At 30.3% G+C, this 19,551-nt stretch overlaps 1 protein-coding gene across 2 annotated transcripts; it reads left to right on the forward strand.

Annotated features, from left to right (window-relative positions):
• Positions 1 to 10,574: 10,574 nt before the first annotated feature.
• LOC130932850 (probable linoleate 9S-lipoxygenase 5) lies at positions 10,575 to 17,921 on the forward strand. Of its 2 annotated transcripts, none has more exons than XM_057862287.1 (9): positions 10,575 to 10,922; positions 14,238 to 14,530; positions 14,621 to 14,864; positions 15,204 to 15,542; positions 15,619 to 15,704; positions 15,937 to 16,044; positions 16,128 to 16,435; positions 16,520 to 16,783; positions 16,987 to 17,921. In XM_057862287.1, the coding sequence occupies exons 1-9, from the start codon at positions 10,730 to 10,732 to the stop codon at positions 17,738 to 17,740; spliced, it is 2,589 nt and encodes an 862-aa protein (XP_057718270.1). In that variant the 5' UTR covers positions 10,575 to 10,729; the 3' UTR covers positions 17,741 to 17,921. The 2 variants fall into 2 exon arrangements, with proteins under 2 accessions (XP_057718270.1, XP_057718271.1); XM_057862288.1 differs by having other exon boundaries at positions 14,621 to 14,843.
• Positions 17,922 to 19,551: the final 1,630 nt, after the last annotated feature.

Here is a 19,551-nt window from a genome sequence, read left to right on the forward strand (position 1 = left end):
AAAGGTACCTTTTTAGTTGCATCATTATCTGTCAATAAAAAATTTATTAGATCAGATACTTGGGTAGTGGACACAGGTGCTACTGATCACGTTTGTTTTTCTCTAAATATTTTTCAATCTTTCAAAAATATTGAACCTGTTACTGTGCACATGCCTGATAGCTCCATTGCTACTACTACCATTGCTGGTATAGTGATTTTTAATACAACTTTTTACTAAGAGAATGTTCTCTACATCCCTATTTTTAAATTCAATTTGGTGTCAGTTTCACGAATTACAAAGGCATTGAATTGTCTATTTTTGTTTTCACATACATGGTGCCAAATTTGGGATCACCATCTACTGAAGATGATTGGCACAGCTAAAAGTAGCATTGGTTTATATGCATTGGATCACTCAAATGATCACACTGTAGCTCACTGCGTTGCACAGCATTCATCACAAACACTACATCACACATGTGAGAATACGATCTCGTCTACACAACCGTCACAACTGTGGCACAGCAGACTAGGACACTTGAATAATTTAGCTTTGCAAACACTACAAAAAGATTTTTCTTTCATTAAATGTAACAATAATGATTTAGCTTGTGAACCTTGTCATTTTGCAAAATAGAAGAAAATTCCTTTTCCTATCAGTAGTGCAGTAGCTGACTCGCCTTTCGATTTAATACATGTTGATATTTGGGGCCCTCTATCAATTGTATCTACCTCTGGTTTTAAGTACTTTCTTACTATCGTCGATGACAATAGCCGTTTTACTTGGATTAAGTTCATGAAAAATAAATCTGAGGTTTCATTAATTCTGCCCAACTCATTAAAATGGTTGAAACCCAATTTTCAAAAATCGTCAAATGTGTCAGATCAGATAATGGTCCAAAATTCAGCTTGCATAATTTCTTTGCTTTTAAAGGAATTTTATAGCAAAAGTCATATGTGGAAACCCCTTAGCAAAATGGGATAGCTAAGAGGAAGCACCAACACATTCTTATGGTGACTAGAACTCTACTTTTTCAATCAATTGTTCCAAATATTTTTTGGGATCTAGCAGTGGCACACGCTATGCATCTCATCAATAAAGTCCCTAGTCCCATTTTACAAAATCTTTCCCTCTTTAAAAAACTACATGAAAAATTACCTGATCTAAACTACATCAAAGTTTTTGGTTGTCTTGCCTTTGCATCCACTTTAACTCAAAATAGGAAGAAGTTAGATGCACGAGCTAAAAAATGTTGTTTTCTCGGATATAAAGAAGGAATCAAAGTATTTTTTCTTTATGATTTAAAAACAAGGCAAACTTTTCTTTCTAGAAATGTCATATTTTATGAGTTTGAGTTTCCATTCAAAATCAACCCTGCCTCTTTAGATGTCAACCCTGCTGCTGTCACAACCACATCACATGTCCCATGGACAGACCCTTTTACATATCATGATCATCTTTCGTTTTACCAACATGTGCATTCAACTCCAATTTTTCATTAGCATCAACCGACTTCCATCACTGATTTTATTTCTCATAACACTGCAAGCTCAATTCCTAATGCACAAGCCTTATCACTGTCTTATTCACATACTCACGTGGACACTCATGCATCACCTCACCCTGCACCTCTTAGGAAGTCTAGTAGGACTATGCGAGCACCAGCATATCTAAATGATTTTTATTGTGCAAATAATACCATTGCTCAACAAGTTATGCCAATTTCAAAATGCAAATATCCAATTTCAGACTCATTGTCTTACACTTTTCTGTCCATTAACCAATTGAAATTTTCTCTTGCTATTTCCACACACAATAAGCTAAAAACCTATGAAGAAGCCATTAAAGAAGACTGTTGAAAAAATGCCATTAATGCAAAACTTTTGGCATTTGAGCAAACTAAAATTTGGACTCTCACCCTTTTACCACCAGGGAAGAAAATTATTGGCTGTCGTTGGGTGTTCAAAGTCAAGTTTAATCCTAATGGATCAGTGGAGAGGCACAAAGCACGCCTAGTTGCAAAGGGCTATATACAACGATATGGTTTAGACTACATGAACACTTTCAGTCCAGTGGTTAAGATCACTACTATGCGATTGCTACTTGCTCTCACTGCAATTAAGGGTTGGCACTGCCACCAATTGGACGTAAACACCGCATTCCTTCATGGTGAGTTGAAGGAAACAGTATATATGAAGCCTCCCATGAGATTACCACTCTCCTCTCCCGATTTGGTTTGCAGACTTGACAAGTCCCTCTATGGACTCAAGCAAGCTAATAGGCAGTGAAATCTTAAGCTTTGCTCTGTTCTCCGTGCTCATGACTACCAATAATCAAAGAATGATTATTCTTTGTTCACAAAACACAAATTCGAGACCTCATTCAATGTGATACTTGCTTATGTTGATGATCTCGTCTTTGTTGGAAATGATCTCGCTGAGATTCAATCCATCAAGACCATTTTTGATCACCAATTCAAGATTAAGGACTTAGGGAATTTGAAATATTTTCTTGGCTTTGAAGTTGCCAGAACTGCCAAAGGAATTGCTCTTTATCAGAGGAAGTATGCTCTATATCTCTTGGATGAGTGTGGCCTATTGGGCACAAGACTAGCGAGCACACCAATGGAATATAGTCTCAAGCTTTCTAAGGACTCAGGAACGCCACTCTCTGACGTATCACAATACTGCAGATTGGTTGGCAGATTAGTAAGCCTCACTAACACGCGTCCAGATATCAGTTTTGTAGTGGGTAAAGTTTGTGAATTTCTCAACAAACCATCTAATATTCACCTCCAAGCAGCATATCGTGTCCTTCGTTATATTAAAATAGCTCCGGCCTCGGGGCTATTCTTTGCAGCAGATTCTGAGCTTCGCATTTCTGGCTTTGCTAACTCGGATTGGGCACAATGCCCCGACACACGACACTCCATTATTAGTTTTTGTTTCTTCTTGGGCTCTTCACTTATTTCATGGAAGAGTAAGAAGCAATTTACTATTTTTAGATCGTCTTCTAAGGCTGAATATAAGTTACTGGCTATGGCCACCTGTGAGGCTCAATGGCTCAGCTACTTGTTGAAGGACCTCCGCATAGATCACAAACTCCCAATCTTCTTGTATTGTGATAGTCAGTCAGCCAGGCATATTGCAGCTAACCCTGTATTTCACGAACGTACCAAGCATATCGAAATCGACTGTCATGTTGTTCGAGACAAGCTTCTTAGCGGTCTGCTTCATCTCCTACCAATCACCACTAGATCAAGTGGCGGACCTGTTCACCAAACTTCTATCCCCTGCTCCTTTTTATTCTTGTGTGTCCAAACTTGGTATGCTTGATTTTCATCAACCAAGCACTACTAGCTTGAGGGGATATGTTACCTGAATGTATTAGCTATAGCTGATTGGCATACTTAGCTTAGTTAGCATTTGTAATTGATAGTTAGTTACTAATTAGCATATTCAATTAGTCTAAGATATTTATCATGTAAGTTGGTATATAAAGTAGGATTTGCTAACTGATTCCATTAACTTGTCATTTTATTCATACCACTTTTTTTCTCTACCAAAACAGATTTCAGAATCCTCTCTACTCTACTCTTCCTTCCATTCTTCTCTATTATTCAAACTCTGTAATCTTTTTCATCTTCCATCTTTTACGAAAATCAAAATTGAACTAAACACAAAGTTTTGTGGAAAACTGATCAATTTAAAACAACAAATATCTTTTTACATGAAGTTATTTATTTGAAATTTTAGTGAAAATATTTAAAATATTTTATTTTATAGAGGGAACAAAGTGGGGAGGGAGTCATATATTTAATTTGGACCGTTTCCATCACCTATACCAAAAAAAGTAATGACATTGAAAACTTTCCTAGAAACAAATTAAGTCATCCTCAAATACGCTTTGTACTTTCCTTGCAAATAGAACGCGTCTATGTAATAATTGTCATCAATGTTATTACTCTCTAATCTATTTAGATTTTAGAATCACCTTCAATAAAATCAGAGTCAGAAGTGACACATATATAAGGTTGAAAGAGAATAATTTTCTCCGAGACCAATCCGATCCTATATTAGCATCAAGTGAGTCTAAACACGTTTGTATATATATTAATATATTAAGTACTAGTATTTTGGCCATTTCAATTAGTCAAGTCAAATCTAAATGTGTGTAAGCCCGGTCAACGCTATGATACTAGGTCAATAAAATAATCCAATATATGATAGTTCATTGGTTTATACATATATATTGTACATATAGTAATAATTATAATGTATATTTTCTAATCAATCGTAAAACATTCTATATTATTAGTTTATTACACTATTGCATACATAGGCACGTGGGAATATATATATACCCACGTAAGACTTGTATACATGTTATTTAATTTATATCTTCGATATTTTCTTCATAAAATATATTGTTTACTCTTTTAACAATTAAATTTTGTAATAATATATATCTTTTGGTCATTTTTCTTAAGGCTCGTTACCTTGTAAGATTTTGTCCGAAGATTTCTTCATCAATGAAATTATCAAGGTTGCGAGAACCGAACCGGTCATCGAATTGATTAAGTAATTGATTTAATAATTTAATGGTTCAATCGGAGTTAAACTGTGGTTGAATCGGTTTAATTAAATATAGAATAAAATTATAAAAAATTTAATACATAATTTTAAAAAGTTAAATGCAATAATTTCTAAACTAATAACATTCAAAATTTAACAATTTCACAAAATAAACAATACATAATTTATCATTAAAAGATCATAAACAACTTTAAATAAGAAAGTTTGTAACTAAAGAAATTAAAAGGCACATAAATGACAAACACAATGTTTTGCAACTAAAAGAAACAATATTCAACAAATAATACTTCAACTAAACAAAGACACTAGAAGTCATAATCATCATTATAAGTATTCAAACAAAAGATACATGTATATTGTGCCTTATGATTTTTATCATATTTCACAGTGAAATATTTTCAAGTTGGGTCAGATTTTCCTCGAGAGGGACCTGTCTGAGATTCTTGTCCAGCATTATGTTGTTGTTGTTGATCATTTTGTAACTGTTCCACCTAAATTCAGAATGCCAGCAACCTAGAATCCAGACCAATGGCAATATATCAATTCATAGTTCAAAGTTCATACAATTTATAATTTTATATGCATTCAATAGAGCAAAATTGACAAAATAAAATAACTAAACAGAGCAGACTTGAACAGAGCATAACAAAATTTTCAATTTCAACATGCATCAATTTTATTCTCAAATCCAAGTATCCAACATACAAGTATACAACAAATTCAATACACATTTGATTAATCATACAAAAAAAAGGAACAGAAGCCAGAAAAAAATTGAAACAGCATACAGTCATACACTGAACAGACGCCAGAAACCCGATCTTACTTCAAGAGAAAAATGAAGAAAAGTCAGAAAACAACACAGCACGAAGCCACGAACAGAAGCCACAAACCCAAAAGCCCTAAACCCAGAAACCCAAAAACCCAGAAGCGGAGAAACCCAGAAGCCAGAAATGGAGAAACCCAGAAACCCAGGTGCGCGAGCGTGGGTGACGGTGCGCGGATGTCGGCGACGGTGCGCGAAGGTGGCCGAACGTCGGGTGTTCTTCACGGCGTCCTCTGATCGGTTGTATACAGAAGCTGCTTCAATGTTGGAGAGTGGAGAATAGATTGGGAGTGGAGCTGATGGTTGGGAGTGGCGGTGGAGGGTTCTTCAATCTTCAGTTCTTCACTCTTTAGCCTTCACTTCTTCGAAGATTTTGGAGAAGGAGAATAGAGTTTAGGGATTTTGGCTTTGGCTTTTCAATTTTGGGAGTGGCAGCCTCAGCAAGTCACGCGTTCTTCATCCCTTTTTTTTCTTTTTTTTTTTAAAAGAAACGACGCCGTTTCTCTAGTAAGGGAAAAAACTCGACACCTATAAAAATCGGTCCGGTTCACCCAGTTCACCAGTTTGGCTAGTTTTTTGTCGGTTTTTTGCAGTGCGGTTTTGTGTATGGACCGGACCGGTTAAATGACCGATTTCCGGTTAACCGAGTTGAACCGGCCGGTCCGGTCCGATTTTCAGAACAATGAAAATTATTATTTGACTGTATATAATTTATGTTTAACTAATATTTATTGTGGTGAAAGCTAAGTCCGTATATTTAACCAATTTAATTGTATACACTTATTGTTTAGTATTATTTTCTACATATAAGTTATTTTTCGATATAAATCTATATAAATCATTCTTCTTCTTTTTTATTATTTTTCTCTTTTGTTATCGTCGTCACCAACACCACCTCCTCCTCCTCTTCTTTGTCCTTCTTTTTTCATTAAAATTTCTTCTCCTCTTTCTTTTTTCTCGTTCTCCTCCATCATCAGTTATTTCGTTGTTGAAGATAATGAATAATTCAAGTTCAGATTGTTAATTGAACCAGAACAAAATTGATTATTGTTTTGAATCTAATCAAGTAGTTGAGTCGTGGTTCGATTCTAGCTAATGTTTTCGTTAGTAGTTTATGATTCTGTAGGTGAATAATAATGTTTTTGTTTGTGAAAATTATTGTTCATCGTTGATAGTTTGAATTGAATGTAATGTAAAAGTCCTGCATTAAAAAAATATTTTTCTATATTTGCAGCAAATTTGGGTGTAATACGAAGATATTTGAGTATATTGTTTAAGAATTTTTTGTATATGTGTGCTGATAAGTTATGCATAATTCAAAACTATTTTTCTCCCTCCTGCTGCTGCTTCTTCTTCTTTTTTATCATCATCATCATCATCATCAAAAAATTTTTCTTATTCATCTTTTTTTTTTATTTTATCTTTTCAAGTTCCTTCTTATTTTACTCTTTTAACAAGAATAAAAACAAAAAATCAAACAAATAAAAAGAAGAAACACATAATGGTACAAAATTATTTGAAAAAGGATGAACTTACATTCATTCAACTAAAAGAAACAAAGAAATTAAAAAAAAAAGAAGAAAAAAAATGCAGCATTAGAGGAAGCATTTTTTGTATTTGCAGCAAATTTAGGTATAACACGAAGATATTTGAGTGTATTGTTTTAGAATTTTTGGTCTATGTGTGCTAATAAATTCTGCATAATTCAAAACTCTTCTTCTTCCTCCTCCTCATCTTCTGCTGCTTCTTCTTCATCTTTTTATTTCATATTCTCATAATTCTTTTTGAGAGGAAAAAATCAAACAAAAAAAGAAAAAATCATAATATTGCAAAATCAATAGAAAGAAGAGGAGGAAAAAAAAATGTAGCAACAACAACAGTAATAAAAAACGATGATAAAAATAAAACACGCAAAGAAAAATGAAAAAAACCGCAAAAAAAAAAAGAAAAAAGAAAAGGAAGAGCAGGAATGCATGATACAAAAAGAAACAATATAATTTTTATGTGTGCATTATATAAATAAATTTTATTAAATTAAGGTTAACTTGTATGTTAAAAAGATTTATATGTATAACAATATATACTTTATTGTTTAATTCATTACTAATATTATTACAACTTCTACAGCTATTAACAATAAAATTTTTAGAAAATTTATAAATGTGAGACATTCTCAATTTTTCACCTTATGAGATGATTTTTGAGGTTAAATTATTAGATTCACTCACTTTTAATTTTAATATAATATTAAAATTTATCTAATTCAATGTTATTGGGCTGACTGTATGCAAATATTCACATTCCAAATTATCATTCTAGGAATAAAAAAATGTATTATAAGGTCCACATCTATCAAAAATAAGATTTTTAAAAATTTTATAAGTTTGATGCATCTTTCGTTCCTACAAACAAGTATTTTTTAGAATTGTTAATATAAAAAGTTAAATTTTAATCAACTAGTATAAATTTTAATCGATTATTAATTAGTTATTATTATAATTTAAGTTTAATTTTAATACACTAATAATATATAAAATTTTATAAAATTATTTAATTATATTGAACTAGTCAATAATTAATTTTAATTAATTATTGATTAGTTATTATTTATATATTTAATTAAATAATACATTTGAAATATATAATTGACTATTTCTATAAAATACTAACATTATTTTATACCGTATCAAAATTATATTCCTTTTATTATATCTAGACCATATGCATGCATGGACCGTTTTATAAAATAGTTTTTATATATTTGCTTGCCATTTTGATATGTAACGTATGGATATTTATTATTATATACAACGTTGTATTCGATTTCATCCTTTGAATTCCAAAGAAACCAAAATCTCTGAGAGTAGTTGAATAAACCAGATTCTCTTATTCATTAGAAAAAGTGCAAAACTGCAAATAGATAAGACATCATATATAATATAAAATTAGTAGTACATAGAGTCTAATAAAGTGCGCACAATATATATTCGTAAAGAATTGCAAATTGGCAATTTTCTAACATAATCTTAATTACTGAATATGTGGGCTGAAGGGTTGACGAAGTAAAATAATAAGGCTGCTGAATGCTGATGATGGATATATATTGAATGCTTGACTACCTATTTTATTTAATTTTGTTACCAAAGCCATCATAATAATGTTATAATATAATATTTGGATTGAGATGTATATTATATCTATTATGTGATAAGTTAATCGTTATAGATATAATTATTTATATTATTTTTTATTAGTTTAAGTTTTTTTTAAAAAAAGTAATTTTATGATATGATATATATTAGAATTTTATGTTTAAAATATTTAGAATTTGATTATTGGTAAATTTTAAAAGAAAAATAACATAAAATAAATAACATGATAAAAGAAGGTTACTGTAAAAAAAATTAAATAAACTTAATAAAATTATTGTTTGAAAAAATGTATTAGAGATTAATTATTTATGTTATTTTTTTATTAATTAAGGTTTTAGGAGAAGTAATTTTATTATATACATAAATATATAAATTTAGTTCGTTCAACATGAATTTTCTTATAAGTAACATGCATTTTTACATCTTAACTAATTTAGAGGAACAATTATTATATATAGAATTATTTAATTCAATTAAACACAAGTTATTGAAGAAGAATTCTGCTAGGGAGTTAATGGAGTATTTGTATAATGTGTACAATAGATTATTTATTTGACCCAATATATGAGTTAAAAAATGAACATATCAAGGATAAAATATTACTAATTTCTCAAACACAATACACTCATACTATTCAGAATAACCATCCGGATATCAGGGATAATAAACATCTGATATTCTACTAAATCGAACATTTCTATATTCTCATTATACACATTGTATAGATACTCCATTAATTCTCTATCTTTTTTCATTGAAGAAATACTTTAATTTGATTGCACGAGAGCGCAAGTATATGAGATTTTGTGTTTCGTATTTTGTATTTGAGTTCATAAGCTAATAGGCTTGTACATAGTGTCATAAAATTCATTTAAAAAAATTAAGTTAATAAAAAAAGATATTATTAATGTTTATATTTTTAATATTATTTTTTAAGTAAGAATTTTTTTAGATTTATTTAATTTTTCATAGACATTTTTTTATTTATCTTGTATTATTTTTTTATTTTTTAAATTATCACTAATTAAATTTTAAAATTTTTGAAATTTTGATATTATATAATAAAATCACTCATTCTAAAAATTTAAATTAATAAAAAATGTTATTAATGATTATATCTCTAATACTAATACATAGTATATACTACTGTACTTTTCGTCGTTTTGATTAATTTACAATAACTTTGCATATGATGCATTACAAAAACAACCTAATATATGATTTAACCTTTTTATGTTCCGTATCAATAAAAAAATTGTCATGACATTAAAATTATTTAATTTTAAAATATAATCAACCAAAATCAAATTGATAATATATATATATATATAAAATCTAAAACTATATATCTTAATTGATTCTACACATATAAATTGAGACTTGACAAAAAAGCAAAGACGCGATTATGGATAGAAAAAAAAAATTGCAACTACAGATATCTGCATAGAAAAAACGAATTAATGAAGATCTGTAAAATTTTTATGAAAGTAGAGATCCATTTCCACGAATAAATAAAGATAGGAAACGAAAATTAAAGTATTTATCTTACCAAAACTCGCAAAATTTTTACGAAAAAAATTTACTTAAATAATATTTTTATTTATATATAAGTTGTATAAATAATTTTAATTAATTTTATTTTAATTTATATATTGAAATTTTATGTGTATATTATTATGTTAAATTTATGTTTAAATTATATTTAATTTGATATATTTAATTAAATTATATAAAATTTTATTATAATTATGCTAATTTATTTAAAATAAAATAAAATGTATGAAAAAAATAGAACAAAAAGCAAAGACATTAAATGAAGGAGGGGAAAAGAATGAAATCCGATCCCATAGGTTGTTGGATACATAGTAACAAGTGGCAGCCTCTTATTGGATGGAATTAATGTGGAGCCGGGTATCCAATAGCCATCACATATCAATTCTTTTTTCTTTTTCTTTATGTTTACTTGCCCAACCCAAGAGCCTTTTCATTTTCTTCTATAAATATCACACCAATAACTCTCATCTCTCAAGCATTAATTTATATTACTTGCCCTTTCTCTCAGGTCTCTCATATTCATAATAATATCTTTCTTGTTACTACTCTTTATTAGTTTTTATTCTGGTACTAAGGTTGATCATATATAATAATAAGAAGCTAAGTCATATATATTTACGATGTTGAAGAAAGTAGTGAATTGTTTGGCGTGTAATAATGAAGAAGATAAGAGGATAAGAGGGAGAGTGGTGTTGATGAAGAAGAATGTGTTGGACTTCAACGACTTCACTGCTTCAATTCTTGATCGTGTTCATGAGTTTGTGGGACAGCACGTTTCTCTTCAACTCATAAGTGCCACTAACGTTAATCCTGGTCAGTATCATAATCATCGTTTTTCTGAAATATATATATATATATATATATATATATATTTGTTTTTGAGGATAACGTAGTATAGGGTTTATTAATTAGGATCCTCTACCACTAACCTCTATTATTATCATTTCCACTTTATTTGGTTCTATTATCTTTTATTCTTCTTAACCAGTGATGGATCGAATCACATCAATGTGGGGGTATTTGATTCTGAAGCTGCCAAGTCATTATTTTTTATTTTGTGAAAACTCAAGTGCATTTAAATTTACATAGTGAAATTAACAATTGAGAGCTGTTGGATAATTTAACTGATTTAATTAAATTTTTATCTAACGGCTCTCAACTATCAACTAAATATGAAGTCGACTGCACCTAAGTTTTTACCATTTTTTTTTACAAAGGCATTGTTGCTTTCTTCACCCCAAACAAGAAGCCCAGATTTACTAGCTATAACAATGTGGAAATTCCATGTGTTATAACATCTATACTAAATATATACTAAAATTAGTTACTAAAATCAATCACTGATATAAAATATACTTTGAATACAAAATATATATTAAAAATAAGTTAAATAATAAATATATAATGATTAATTTTAATCATTAATTTTGTTATACAAATAATATTTTTAAATTTATAAAATGAAAAATTTAAACGAAGTATCTTATTTCAATTTTTTAATTGTTATATATGTTAACTTATAAAAACATAATTAAGTAACTCGTATATAGAATATATGTATTCCACATTGAAAATAAAAAAGCCGAATAAATTAACCGAAATTAATGGGTTTCAAGTCATCCAACCGCAAGCCAATTTTGTTATTAGGAGTACTTTTTTTTTTTATGTTATCATTTAAAAATATTAATTGTGTAGAATAGCAATGATACGAATTACGAAATCAATTAAGAGGGTAAATTCGAATCAATGATTTTGAGTTTATACCTTGGGAATAGGAAAAAGATAAAGAATAAGTCTAAAGTTTAATATATAAAATTATAAAATTGTTCACAATGTAAGATCTATATTTAATTTTGATATACTATTTATTATTATAAAAAACTTTTACATTAAAATTTAATAGTCAACTTAATCTTAAAAAATAAAATATTTTTTAAATTTGTTTTGAATTTTTTTTAAATTGATCCATCAAAAATTAAAAATTAATCATATTTATCCTTACATGTCTAATTATAATTAATCATTGATCAAATATATTTATAAAATTTATTAATTTAATTATTTTCTCTAATTACAGTATAAATCTTATTCCCAATATATTTAGCAACTAAATTGATAGATTTTTAAAACATATTTAGCCACGTCTAATTGAACATGTTAAGGGCTTGTTTGGGTGAGCTTTTAAAAAAAGATCTTATAGAGAAGTAAAAGTAATTTTATGTTTGGATATCTCATGTAAAAATGTCTTTTTATCTATCAATTATGTTTGGATATAACAATATAAAAGTACTTTTTTGTTTATTTATTACATGAAAAATATTTTTTTTAAGGAAAAAAGATCTTTTAAAAAAAGATGTAAATTACAGCTTCTCAAAAAAGATCTTTTTTTTTATTTTACTAGTGCTTTTACTTTTACTACTAAAAATTTGTCAAACACGTTAAAAAATAAAAAAAGATCTTTTTCATTGAAAAAAGATATTTTTTAACAAAATAATGGCGTCCAAACATGCACTAAATATCATGCATGCTATCAATTAATATTTTACATCATCAATCGTTGACGAAAATTATTAATAAAGTAACTAAAAAACAAATATAATTAATTTGTAATGTTTGAAAAACCAATTTAATTGATAAATTTTTTCAAGAACAAATTTAAAAAATATCTTATTTTTCAAGAGCTAACTTGACTATTAATTCATACTATATGTTAGCAAAAAAATAAAATTACCTATTTATTATATAAATAATTATTTAAAAAAATATAATTAAATGATTATATAGTCAAAATTAAACTAACATACTAGTGTATTGTGTTTATAATTTATATTATTTTTATGAAAAATTGTTAGTTAATAATAGTTAAACAATTTAATATATTTAATTAAATAATTGTCTAACTATTTTCAATTAAAATCACACATAAAAATAGTGGCTAGAAAAACACAAATGAATAAAGATAGTCGTATTTGTTACACTTGCTCCGTTATTCACATTCTGTCCTGTGTGCAACAATTGTGACACTTATTCTTTTTAATGATTTTTCTGGGGTCAATGTGAATATAAAAAATATTTTCTCCTTCCGGGAAAGCCATAGGAAGCACCCTCTTTTTTTCCTTTTCTTTTCCCCTTCAAACCACCATACTTCGTTTTGAAGATTGGTTGCTTTTTGCCAAATAAAGAAGAAGGAGATGAAGACGCTGACGTGTTATATGAAACAAAGTTTATTCTTTAATTGCTGGTCAACGTAGAATTTTTGTCTTGGTCTTCCGAAAGAAACAAAATCATTTTGTTTTGGTCCTGTGAAATATTCAATGGGCCAAGTCCAACTATGACTCAGTGCCTTTTTTGTTTGCTTATCTTAATCATAATTGGAGTCCATATAAATTCAGACTCAATAATAAGAGAGTAAAAAATATATATATATACCAAAAAAAGAGAGAAAAGAGTAAAAATTTTGTCTTTAAAAAAATGTTATGATAACTTTTGTGAACTTAATTTTAACCTACCATCAGTAAAAAATATTTTATACAATTATTTTATCCAGCAAATCATTCGTTCGAATATAGAATAATATTTGCTTTGTTTCTTTTCATGTTTAGACACAAAAAAAATACATTCGTTCTTTGAAATAATTATTCATATTATTTTTATTGATGTATGTAGCGTTATATGATTAAATATACGCATAAAATTATTTTACACTGATAATTTGTTAAAATTAAATTTATTTTTTATTTATAAAAATTATCAAGAAAAAAAATTATTCAAAACAAATATTCTCAATTTTTATAAGCATGTTTCATTTATTAAAATACAATCATACTACGTATACACAAAAAATTAGTCACTAAATTAATTAATTAAGTATTAAAAAAATACATAGTAAAATATAAAATAAAAGTGAACTAAATAATATATATATATATATATATATTTATACACAAATATATATATAATGATTGATTTAGTGGCTAAATTTTAGTATGCATATAATATTTTTTTATTAAAATATATCATTGAATTTTTTTTATACGATGACTATATGTGCTCAATTAGAAATGATATATTTTTTATCTTGATAAAAAAAAACTAATGGAATTATTATTACAATTGCAAATATTGAAGAGAATGCATTGAAAGAAGGAACACTTGGGAAGGAAGCATATTTGGAAGATTGGATTACAACATTCACACCCTTAACAGCAGGAGAATCAGCATTCAAAGTTACATTTGATTGGGATGAAGATATAGGAACACCTGGTGCATTCTTAATTAGAAATCATCATCACAGTGAGTTCTATCTAAGAAGCTTGACACTTGAAAATGTTCCAGGCCATGGTACTATCCACTTTATTTGCAACTCTTGGGTCTACCCTTCTGATAAATATGAAAAGGATCGCATTTTCTTCAGCAACAAGGTACCATAGTTATAATATAATATAATGTTATGTTATGTATATATTCAAATAAGTATTGTGGTGTTGATGCTTTTATTGTTATTGTTTCAGACATACCTTCCAAATGAAACACCAAAGGCACTTGTTAAGTATAGGGAAGAAGAACTTGAATGCTTAAGAGGACATGATGAAAAAGGGAAGCTTCAAGAATGGGATAGAGTTTATGATTATGCATATTACAATGATTTGGGGAACCCAGATAAAGGTTCAGAATATGCTCGTCCTGTTCTAGGAGGTTCTAGTAAATATCCATACCCTAGAAGAGGAAGAACTGGTAGACCACCCACTTCAATAGGTTATGCTTCTCTATTGCTTTATGATGCCATAAAATTATATCATTATTTTGGATAGTTACTGTTAATGTAAAATGTAGTTATTTTGTTAATATGACGTTACGTAATTAGATGTATGTGAAAAACTGTTTGACACCGTACATCAAAATTAAATTCTTTTCTTAATCCATTATTTTAGCAACCAAACATCTTTTGTCCTCTTTGTGAATATAAAGTAGTTTCTATTTGGAGACATAAAATTTTTGTTATCAATGTATCTATATTTATGTCCTATAGCTTCAAATACTTATTGAAATATTTTTGTTAACATTTGGTTTTTAATTATGTTGTTATGTTAGCAGATGTTAATACTGAGAGTAGATTGAATCTTTTGCTGAGCTTGGACATTTATGTTCCAAGGGATGAAAGATTTGGCCACCTGAAAATGGCAGATTTTCTTGCTTATGCATTGAAAGCCATAGTTCAAGTCCTGAAACCTGAGTTGGAATCTTTATTTGACAAAACTCCAAATGAGTTTGATAGCTTGGAAGATGTACTTAAAATCTATGAAGGTGGGATTAAGGTTCCTGAGGGCATACTTAAGGACATTAGAGATAACATCCCTTTAGAGATGCTCAAAGAAATTCTCAATTCTGATGGTGGAGGCTTCCTTGAATATCCCATGCCTCAAGTCATTCAAGGTATCTTTGTAGAAACCATGCATTTTGTAAATCATTTCTAGAAAATGTTGTTGACATTCTTAATGATTTGGTGCAGCTGATAAGTCTGCATGGAGAACTGATGAAGAATTTGCAAGAGAAATGCTAGCTGGTGTAAACCCTGTCAATATTCGTTGCCTCCAAGTAAGTTATGGTTAATTGTAGGGTGGAAACTCAGGTGCAGTTAATTTCACGTAAAGTTGATAATTGAGAGCCGTTAGATGAAAATTTAGTCAAATCAGTTAAATCATTTAACGGCTCTTAATTATCAATTTCACGTGAAGTTGACTGCACATGCGTTTTCACCTAATTGTAGTGTATGGTTAATTGACTATTATTTTCATTTACTATTGTAATGATGAGAAATTAATTGCAGGAATTTCCACCAACATCCAAGCTAGACCCTAAAATCTATGGTAATCAAAACAGTACAATAAGGAAGGAAAACATAGAAAACAACCTAAATGGACTCACTGTTGATGAGGTATTTTTGTGAATATTGCAACAATTTTTTCTTTGATACTCACAATCACATTATAATTTTTGCTTTATAAATTGGTTAAATAGGCAATTAAGCAAAAGAAGCTATTCATATTGGATCACCATGATACATTAATGCCATATGTGAGGAGGATTAATGACAACACTTCTACAAAGCTTTATGCCAGCAGAACAGTTCTTTTCTTGCAAAATAATGGGACTTTGAAGCCATTGGCCATTGAATTGAGTTTGCCTCATCCTGAAGGAGATGAATATGGTGCCATTAGTAAAGTTTACACACCTGCAGAGCAAGGTGTTGAAAATTCCATTTGGCAATTAGCCAAAGCTTATGTAGCAGTAAATGACTCAGGCAATCATCAACTTATTAGTCACTGGTATAAAATAACTTTACCAAGTAAATCAAACACAAAAAAATAGTTCATTCAGGTCAAATTCTGATATATGTTCATGTTTCATAGGTTGCATACTCATGCAGTGATCGAGCCATTCGTTATAGCTACAAATAGACGGCTCAGCGTGCTTCACCCTATTTACAAACTTTTGCAGCCTCACTTTCGCGACACCATGAATATAAATGCGCTTGCGCGACAAATCCTCATCAATGCTGGTGGTATTCTAGAGTTAACAGTCTTTCCAGCCAAGTATTCTATGGAGATGTCATCTGTTCTTTACAAGGATTGGGTCTTTCCTGAGCAAGCACTACCAGCAGATCTTCTTAAAAGGTATGAATGTGTTTGAAATCATTATAGAATTAACCTAACATTTTAGTGAAACCAAATGCATTGAGATGTGGATCAAGCTTCTCTAAAGTGAGGAAGCAGTAAAGTATGAAACTGAGAGTCTAATCATCCTTAAATCAAAGTTGCTTACTTTACAAGTCTCTTCACTTTAGAAGATCCTAACTAGTTGTTACCATTTCTTTCAGAGGAATAGCTGTTGAAGATTCAAGAGCTCCACATGGCCTTAGACTAGTGATTGAGGATTACCCTTATGCAGTTGATGGACTAGAGATTTGGTTTGCCATCAAGACATGGGTGAAGGACTATTGTTCCTTCTACTACAAGGCGGACGAGACGGTTAAGGAAGACGAAGAGCTTCAATCTTGGTGGAAGGAACTAAAATCAGAGGGTCATGGTGACAAGAAAGATGAGGCTTGGTGGCCAAAGATGCAAACTCGCGACGACCTCATTGAAGTTTGCACCATTGTTATATGGATTGCTTCAGCACTCCATGCTGCAGTTAACTTTGGACAGTACCCTTATGCAGGTTACCTTCCGAACCGGCCAACCATAAGCAGAAGATTCATGCCAGAGGAAGGAACAGAAGAGTATGATGAACTTGTGGAGAATCCTGAGAAGGCTTTTCTTAAGACAATCACAGCACAGTTACAAACTCTTCTTGGTATCTCATTGATAGAGATATTGTCTAGGCATTCATCTGATGAAGTGTATCTTGGACAAAGAGATTCTCCTAACTGGACAAGTGATTTGGAGGCATTAGAGGCCTTTGAGAAATTTGGAAGAAAACTAGAAGAGATTGAGAAGAGAATTGTGAGCATGAACAATGATGAGAAACTGAAGAACAGAGTTGGACCTGTTAAGGTGCCATACACATTGCTTTATCCAACAAGTGAAGGTGGATTAACAGGCAAGGGAATTCCTAACAGTGTCTCCATTTGATAGGATTCCCTACTCTCTTTTGCTTTTGCTAGTTCCATGTATAAATATATATATATGATTTAATTCTATTGATTATGTATTTATATGATCATCCAGTGTAGAGTTTCTTTGGATTGAAATAAACAAGTAAATATTTTTACCATTTATACTAAACCGTATGCACATGATCGGCTTTGTTTAATCTGATGCGTTTGACCTCAATTATGTGAAAATCAAGTAATTTTGTGCATATTTATATATATTATTTTAAATATGAATTTAACTTTGATGGACTGTGTATTCGTAAACACATGCATCTAATTACGTTCCCACTCTGATCGTTGTCCTTTACTTATTCGATATCAAGGAGTTCCTATCAAGAAAGGAAACCGGCCTTTTAGATTCCAAGCAATATGGGCAACACATCCTGATTACAAGGCCATTGTTCAGAAATATTAGGATAGTACAGACTTTGGCATCCATAGAAAGTTGATGGGGTTCAAGAAGCTTTGTTGGAATTCAACTCTACGGTCTTCAGCAATATTTTTATTAAAAAGAGAGAATTGGAGGGTTATTTAAATCGTATTCAACGGAAAAGGAAAGCTGACGATGATCCGATTCTGAAGCACAAAGAGAAAGAATTGAGAGCTGAGTATAATATAGTTTTGGCTCAGGAAGAATTGCTTTGGTAACAGAAGTCAAGAGATCAATGGGTTCAGTATGGTGATAGAAATACTAGCTTTTTCCATATGCAAACCATCCTTAGAAGAAAATCTAACAAGGTTCATGGGATGTTAGTTAGTGATGGGTCTTGGTCTGATGATCCGGAAGTTTTGCAAAGGGAAGTTGTTCATTTCTTCAAAAATATTTTTTGTTCTACTGAGACTATTGAGGTTAATTGCATGGAAGAAATTCCTATGCCATCTCTTAGTCATTATGCTTGTGATAATTTATCTAAACCATTAACAATATTGGAGGTTAAAGAAGCTATGGATAATATGAGCTCGTTCAAAGCTCCTGGGTCGGATGGTTTTCAAGTTTTTTTCTTCAAGGAATATTGGGATGTGGTGGGTCATGAGGTATGACGTACTGTTCAGAAAGCATTCTTAGGGGAGGCGTTAAGTCATTCTTTGTTGGAAACTTTGATTGTTCTTATCCCTAAGTGCGACCCTCTAACTAGATTGAAGAATTTTCGGCCAATAAGCCTTTGTAATGTAATTTATAAGCTAGTGACTAAAGTGTTGGTTAATAGATTACGCCCATTTTTAGATGAGATTATTAGCCTAACTCAGGGAGGGTTTATTACGACCATTTTAGGATGAGATTGTTAGCCCAACTCAGGGAGGGTTTATTCATGGTAGAGGAGCACTTGATAATATTATTGTCGCCCAAGAAGTTCTTCACTTTCTTAAGCGGACAAAGTCTAGAAAAAGAGCTATGGCTTTTAAGATTGATTTAGAAAAGACTTATGATAGAGTTGATTGGAATTTTCTTGAGCACACTCTTGAATCTTTTGGCTTCCCTTCTCTAATTTTTCGACTTGTAATGAATTGTGTTCAGGCCTCAAATCTTTCCATATTTGGAATGGAAATAGATTGGACAACTTCCAACCTCGCAGAGGGCTCAGGCAAGAAGATCCAATTTCTCCGTATTTATTTATTTTGTGCATGAAGAGATTGGCGTGCTTCATTTCCAAACAAGTTGACGAGGGTATTTGGGATGGTGTGACTGTTTCTAGAGGGGGACCTAGAGTTTCTCACTTGATGTTTGCATATGACCTCCTCCTTTTTTGTAAAGCGAAGAAAAGTCAAGTTCAGAATGTTGTGCACACC

The sequence above is a fragment of the Arachis stenosperma genome, chromosome 6, assembly GCF_014773155.1.
Source record: "Arachis stenosperma cultivar V10309 chromosome 6, arast.V10309.gnm1.PFL2, whole genome shotgun sequence".
Lineage (NCBI taxonomy): Eukaryota > Viridiplantae > Streptophyta > Magnoliopsida > Fabales > Fabaceae > Arachis > Arachis stenosperma.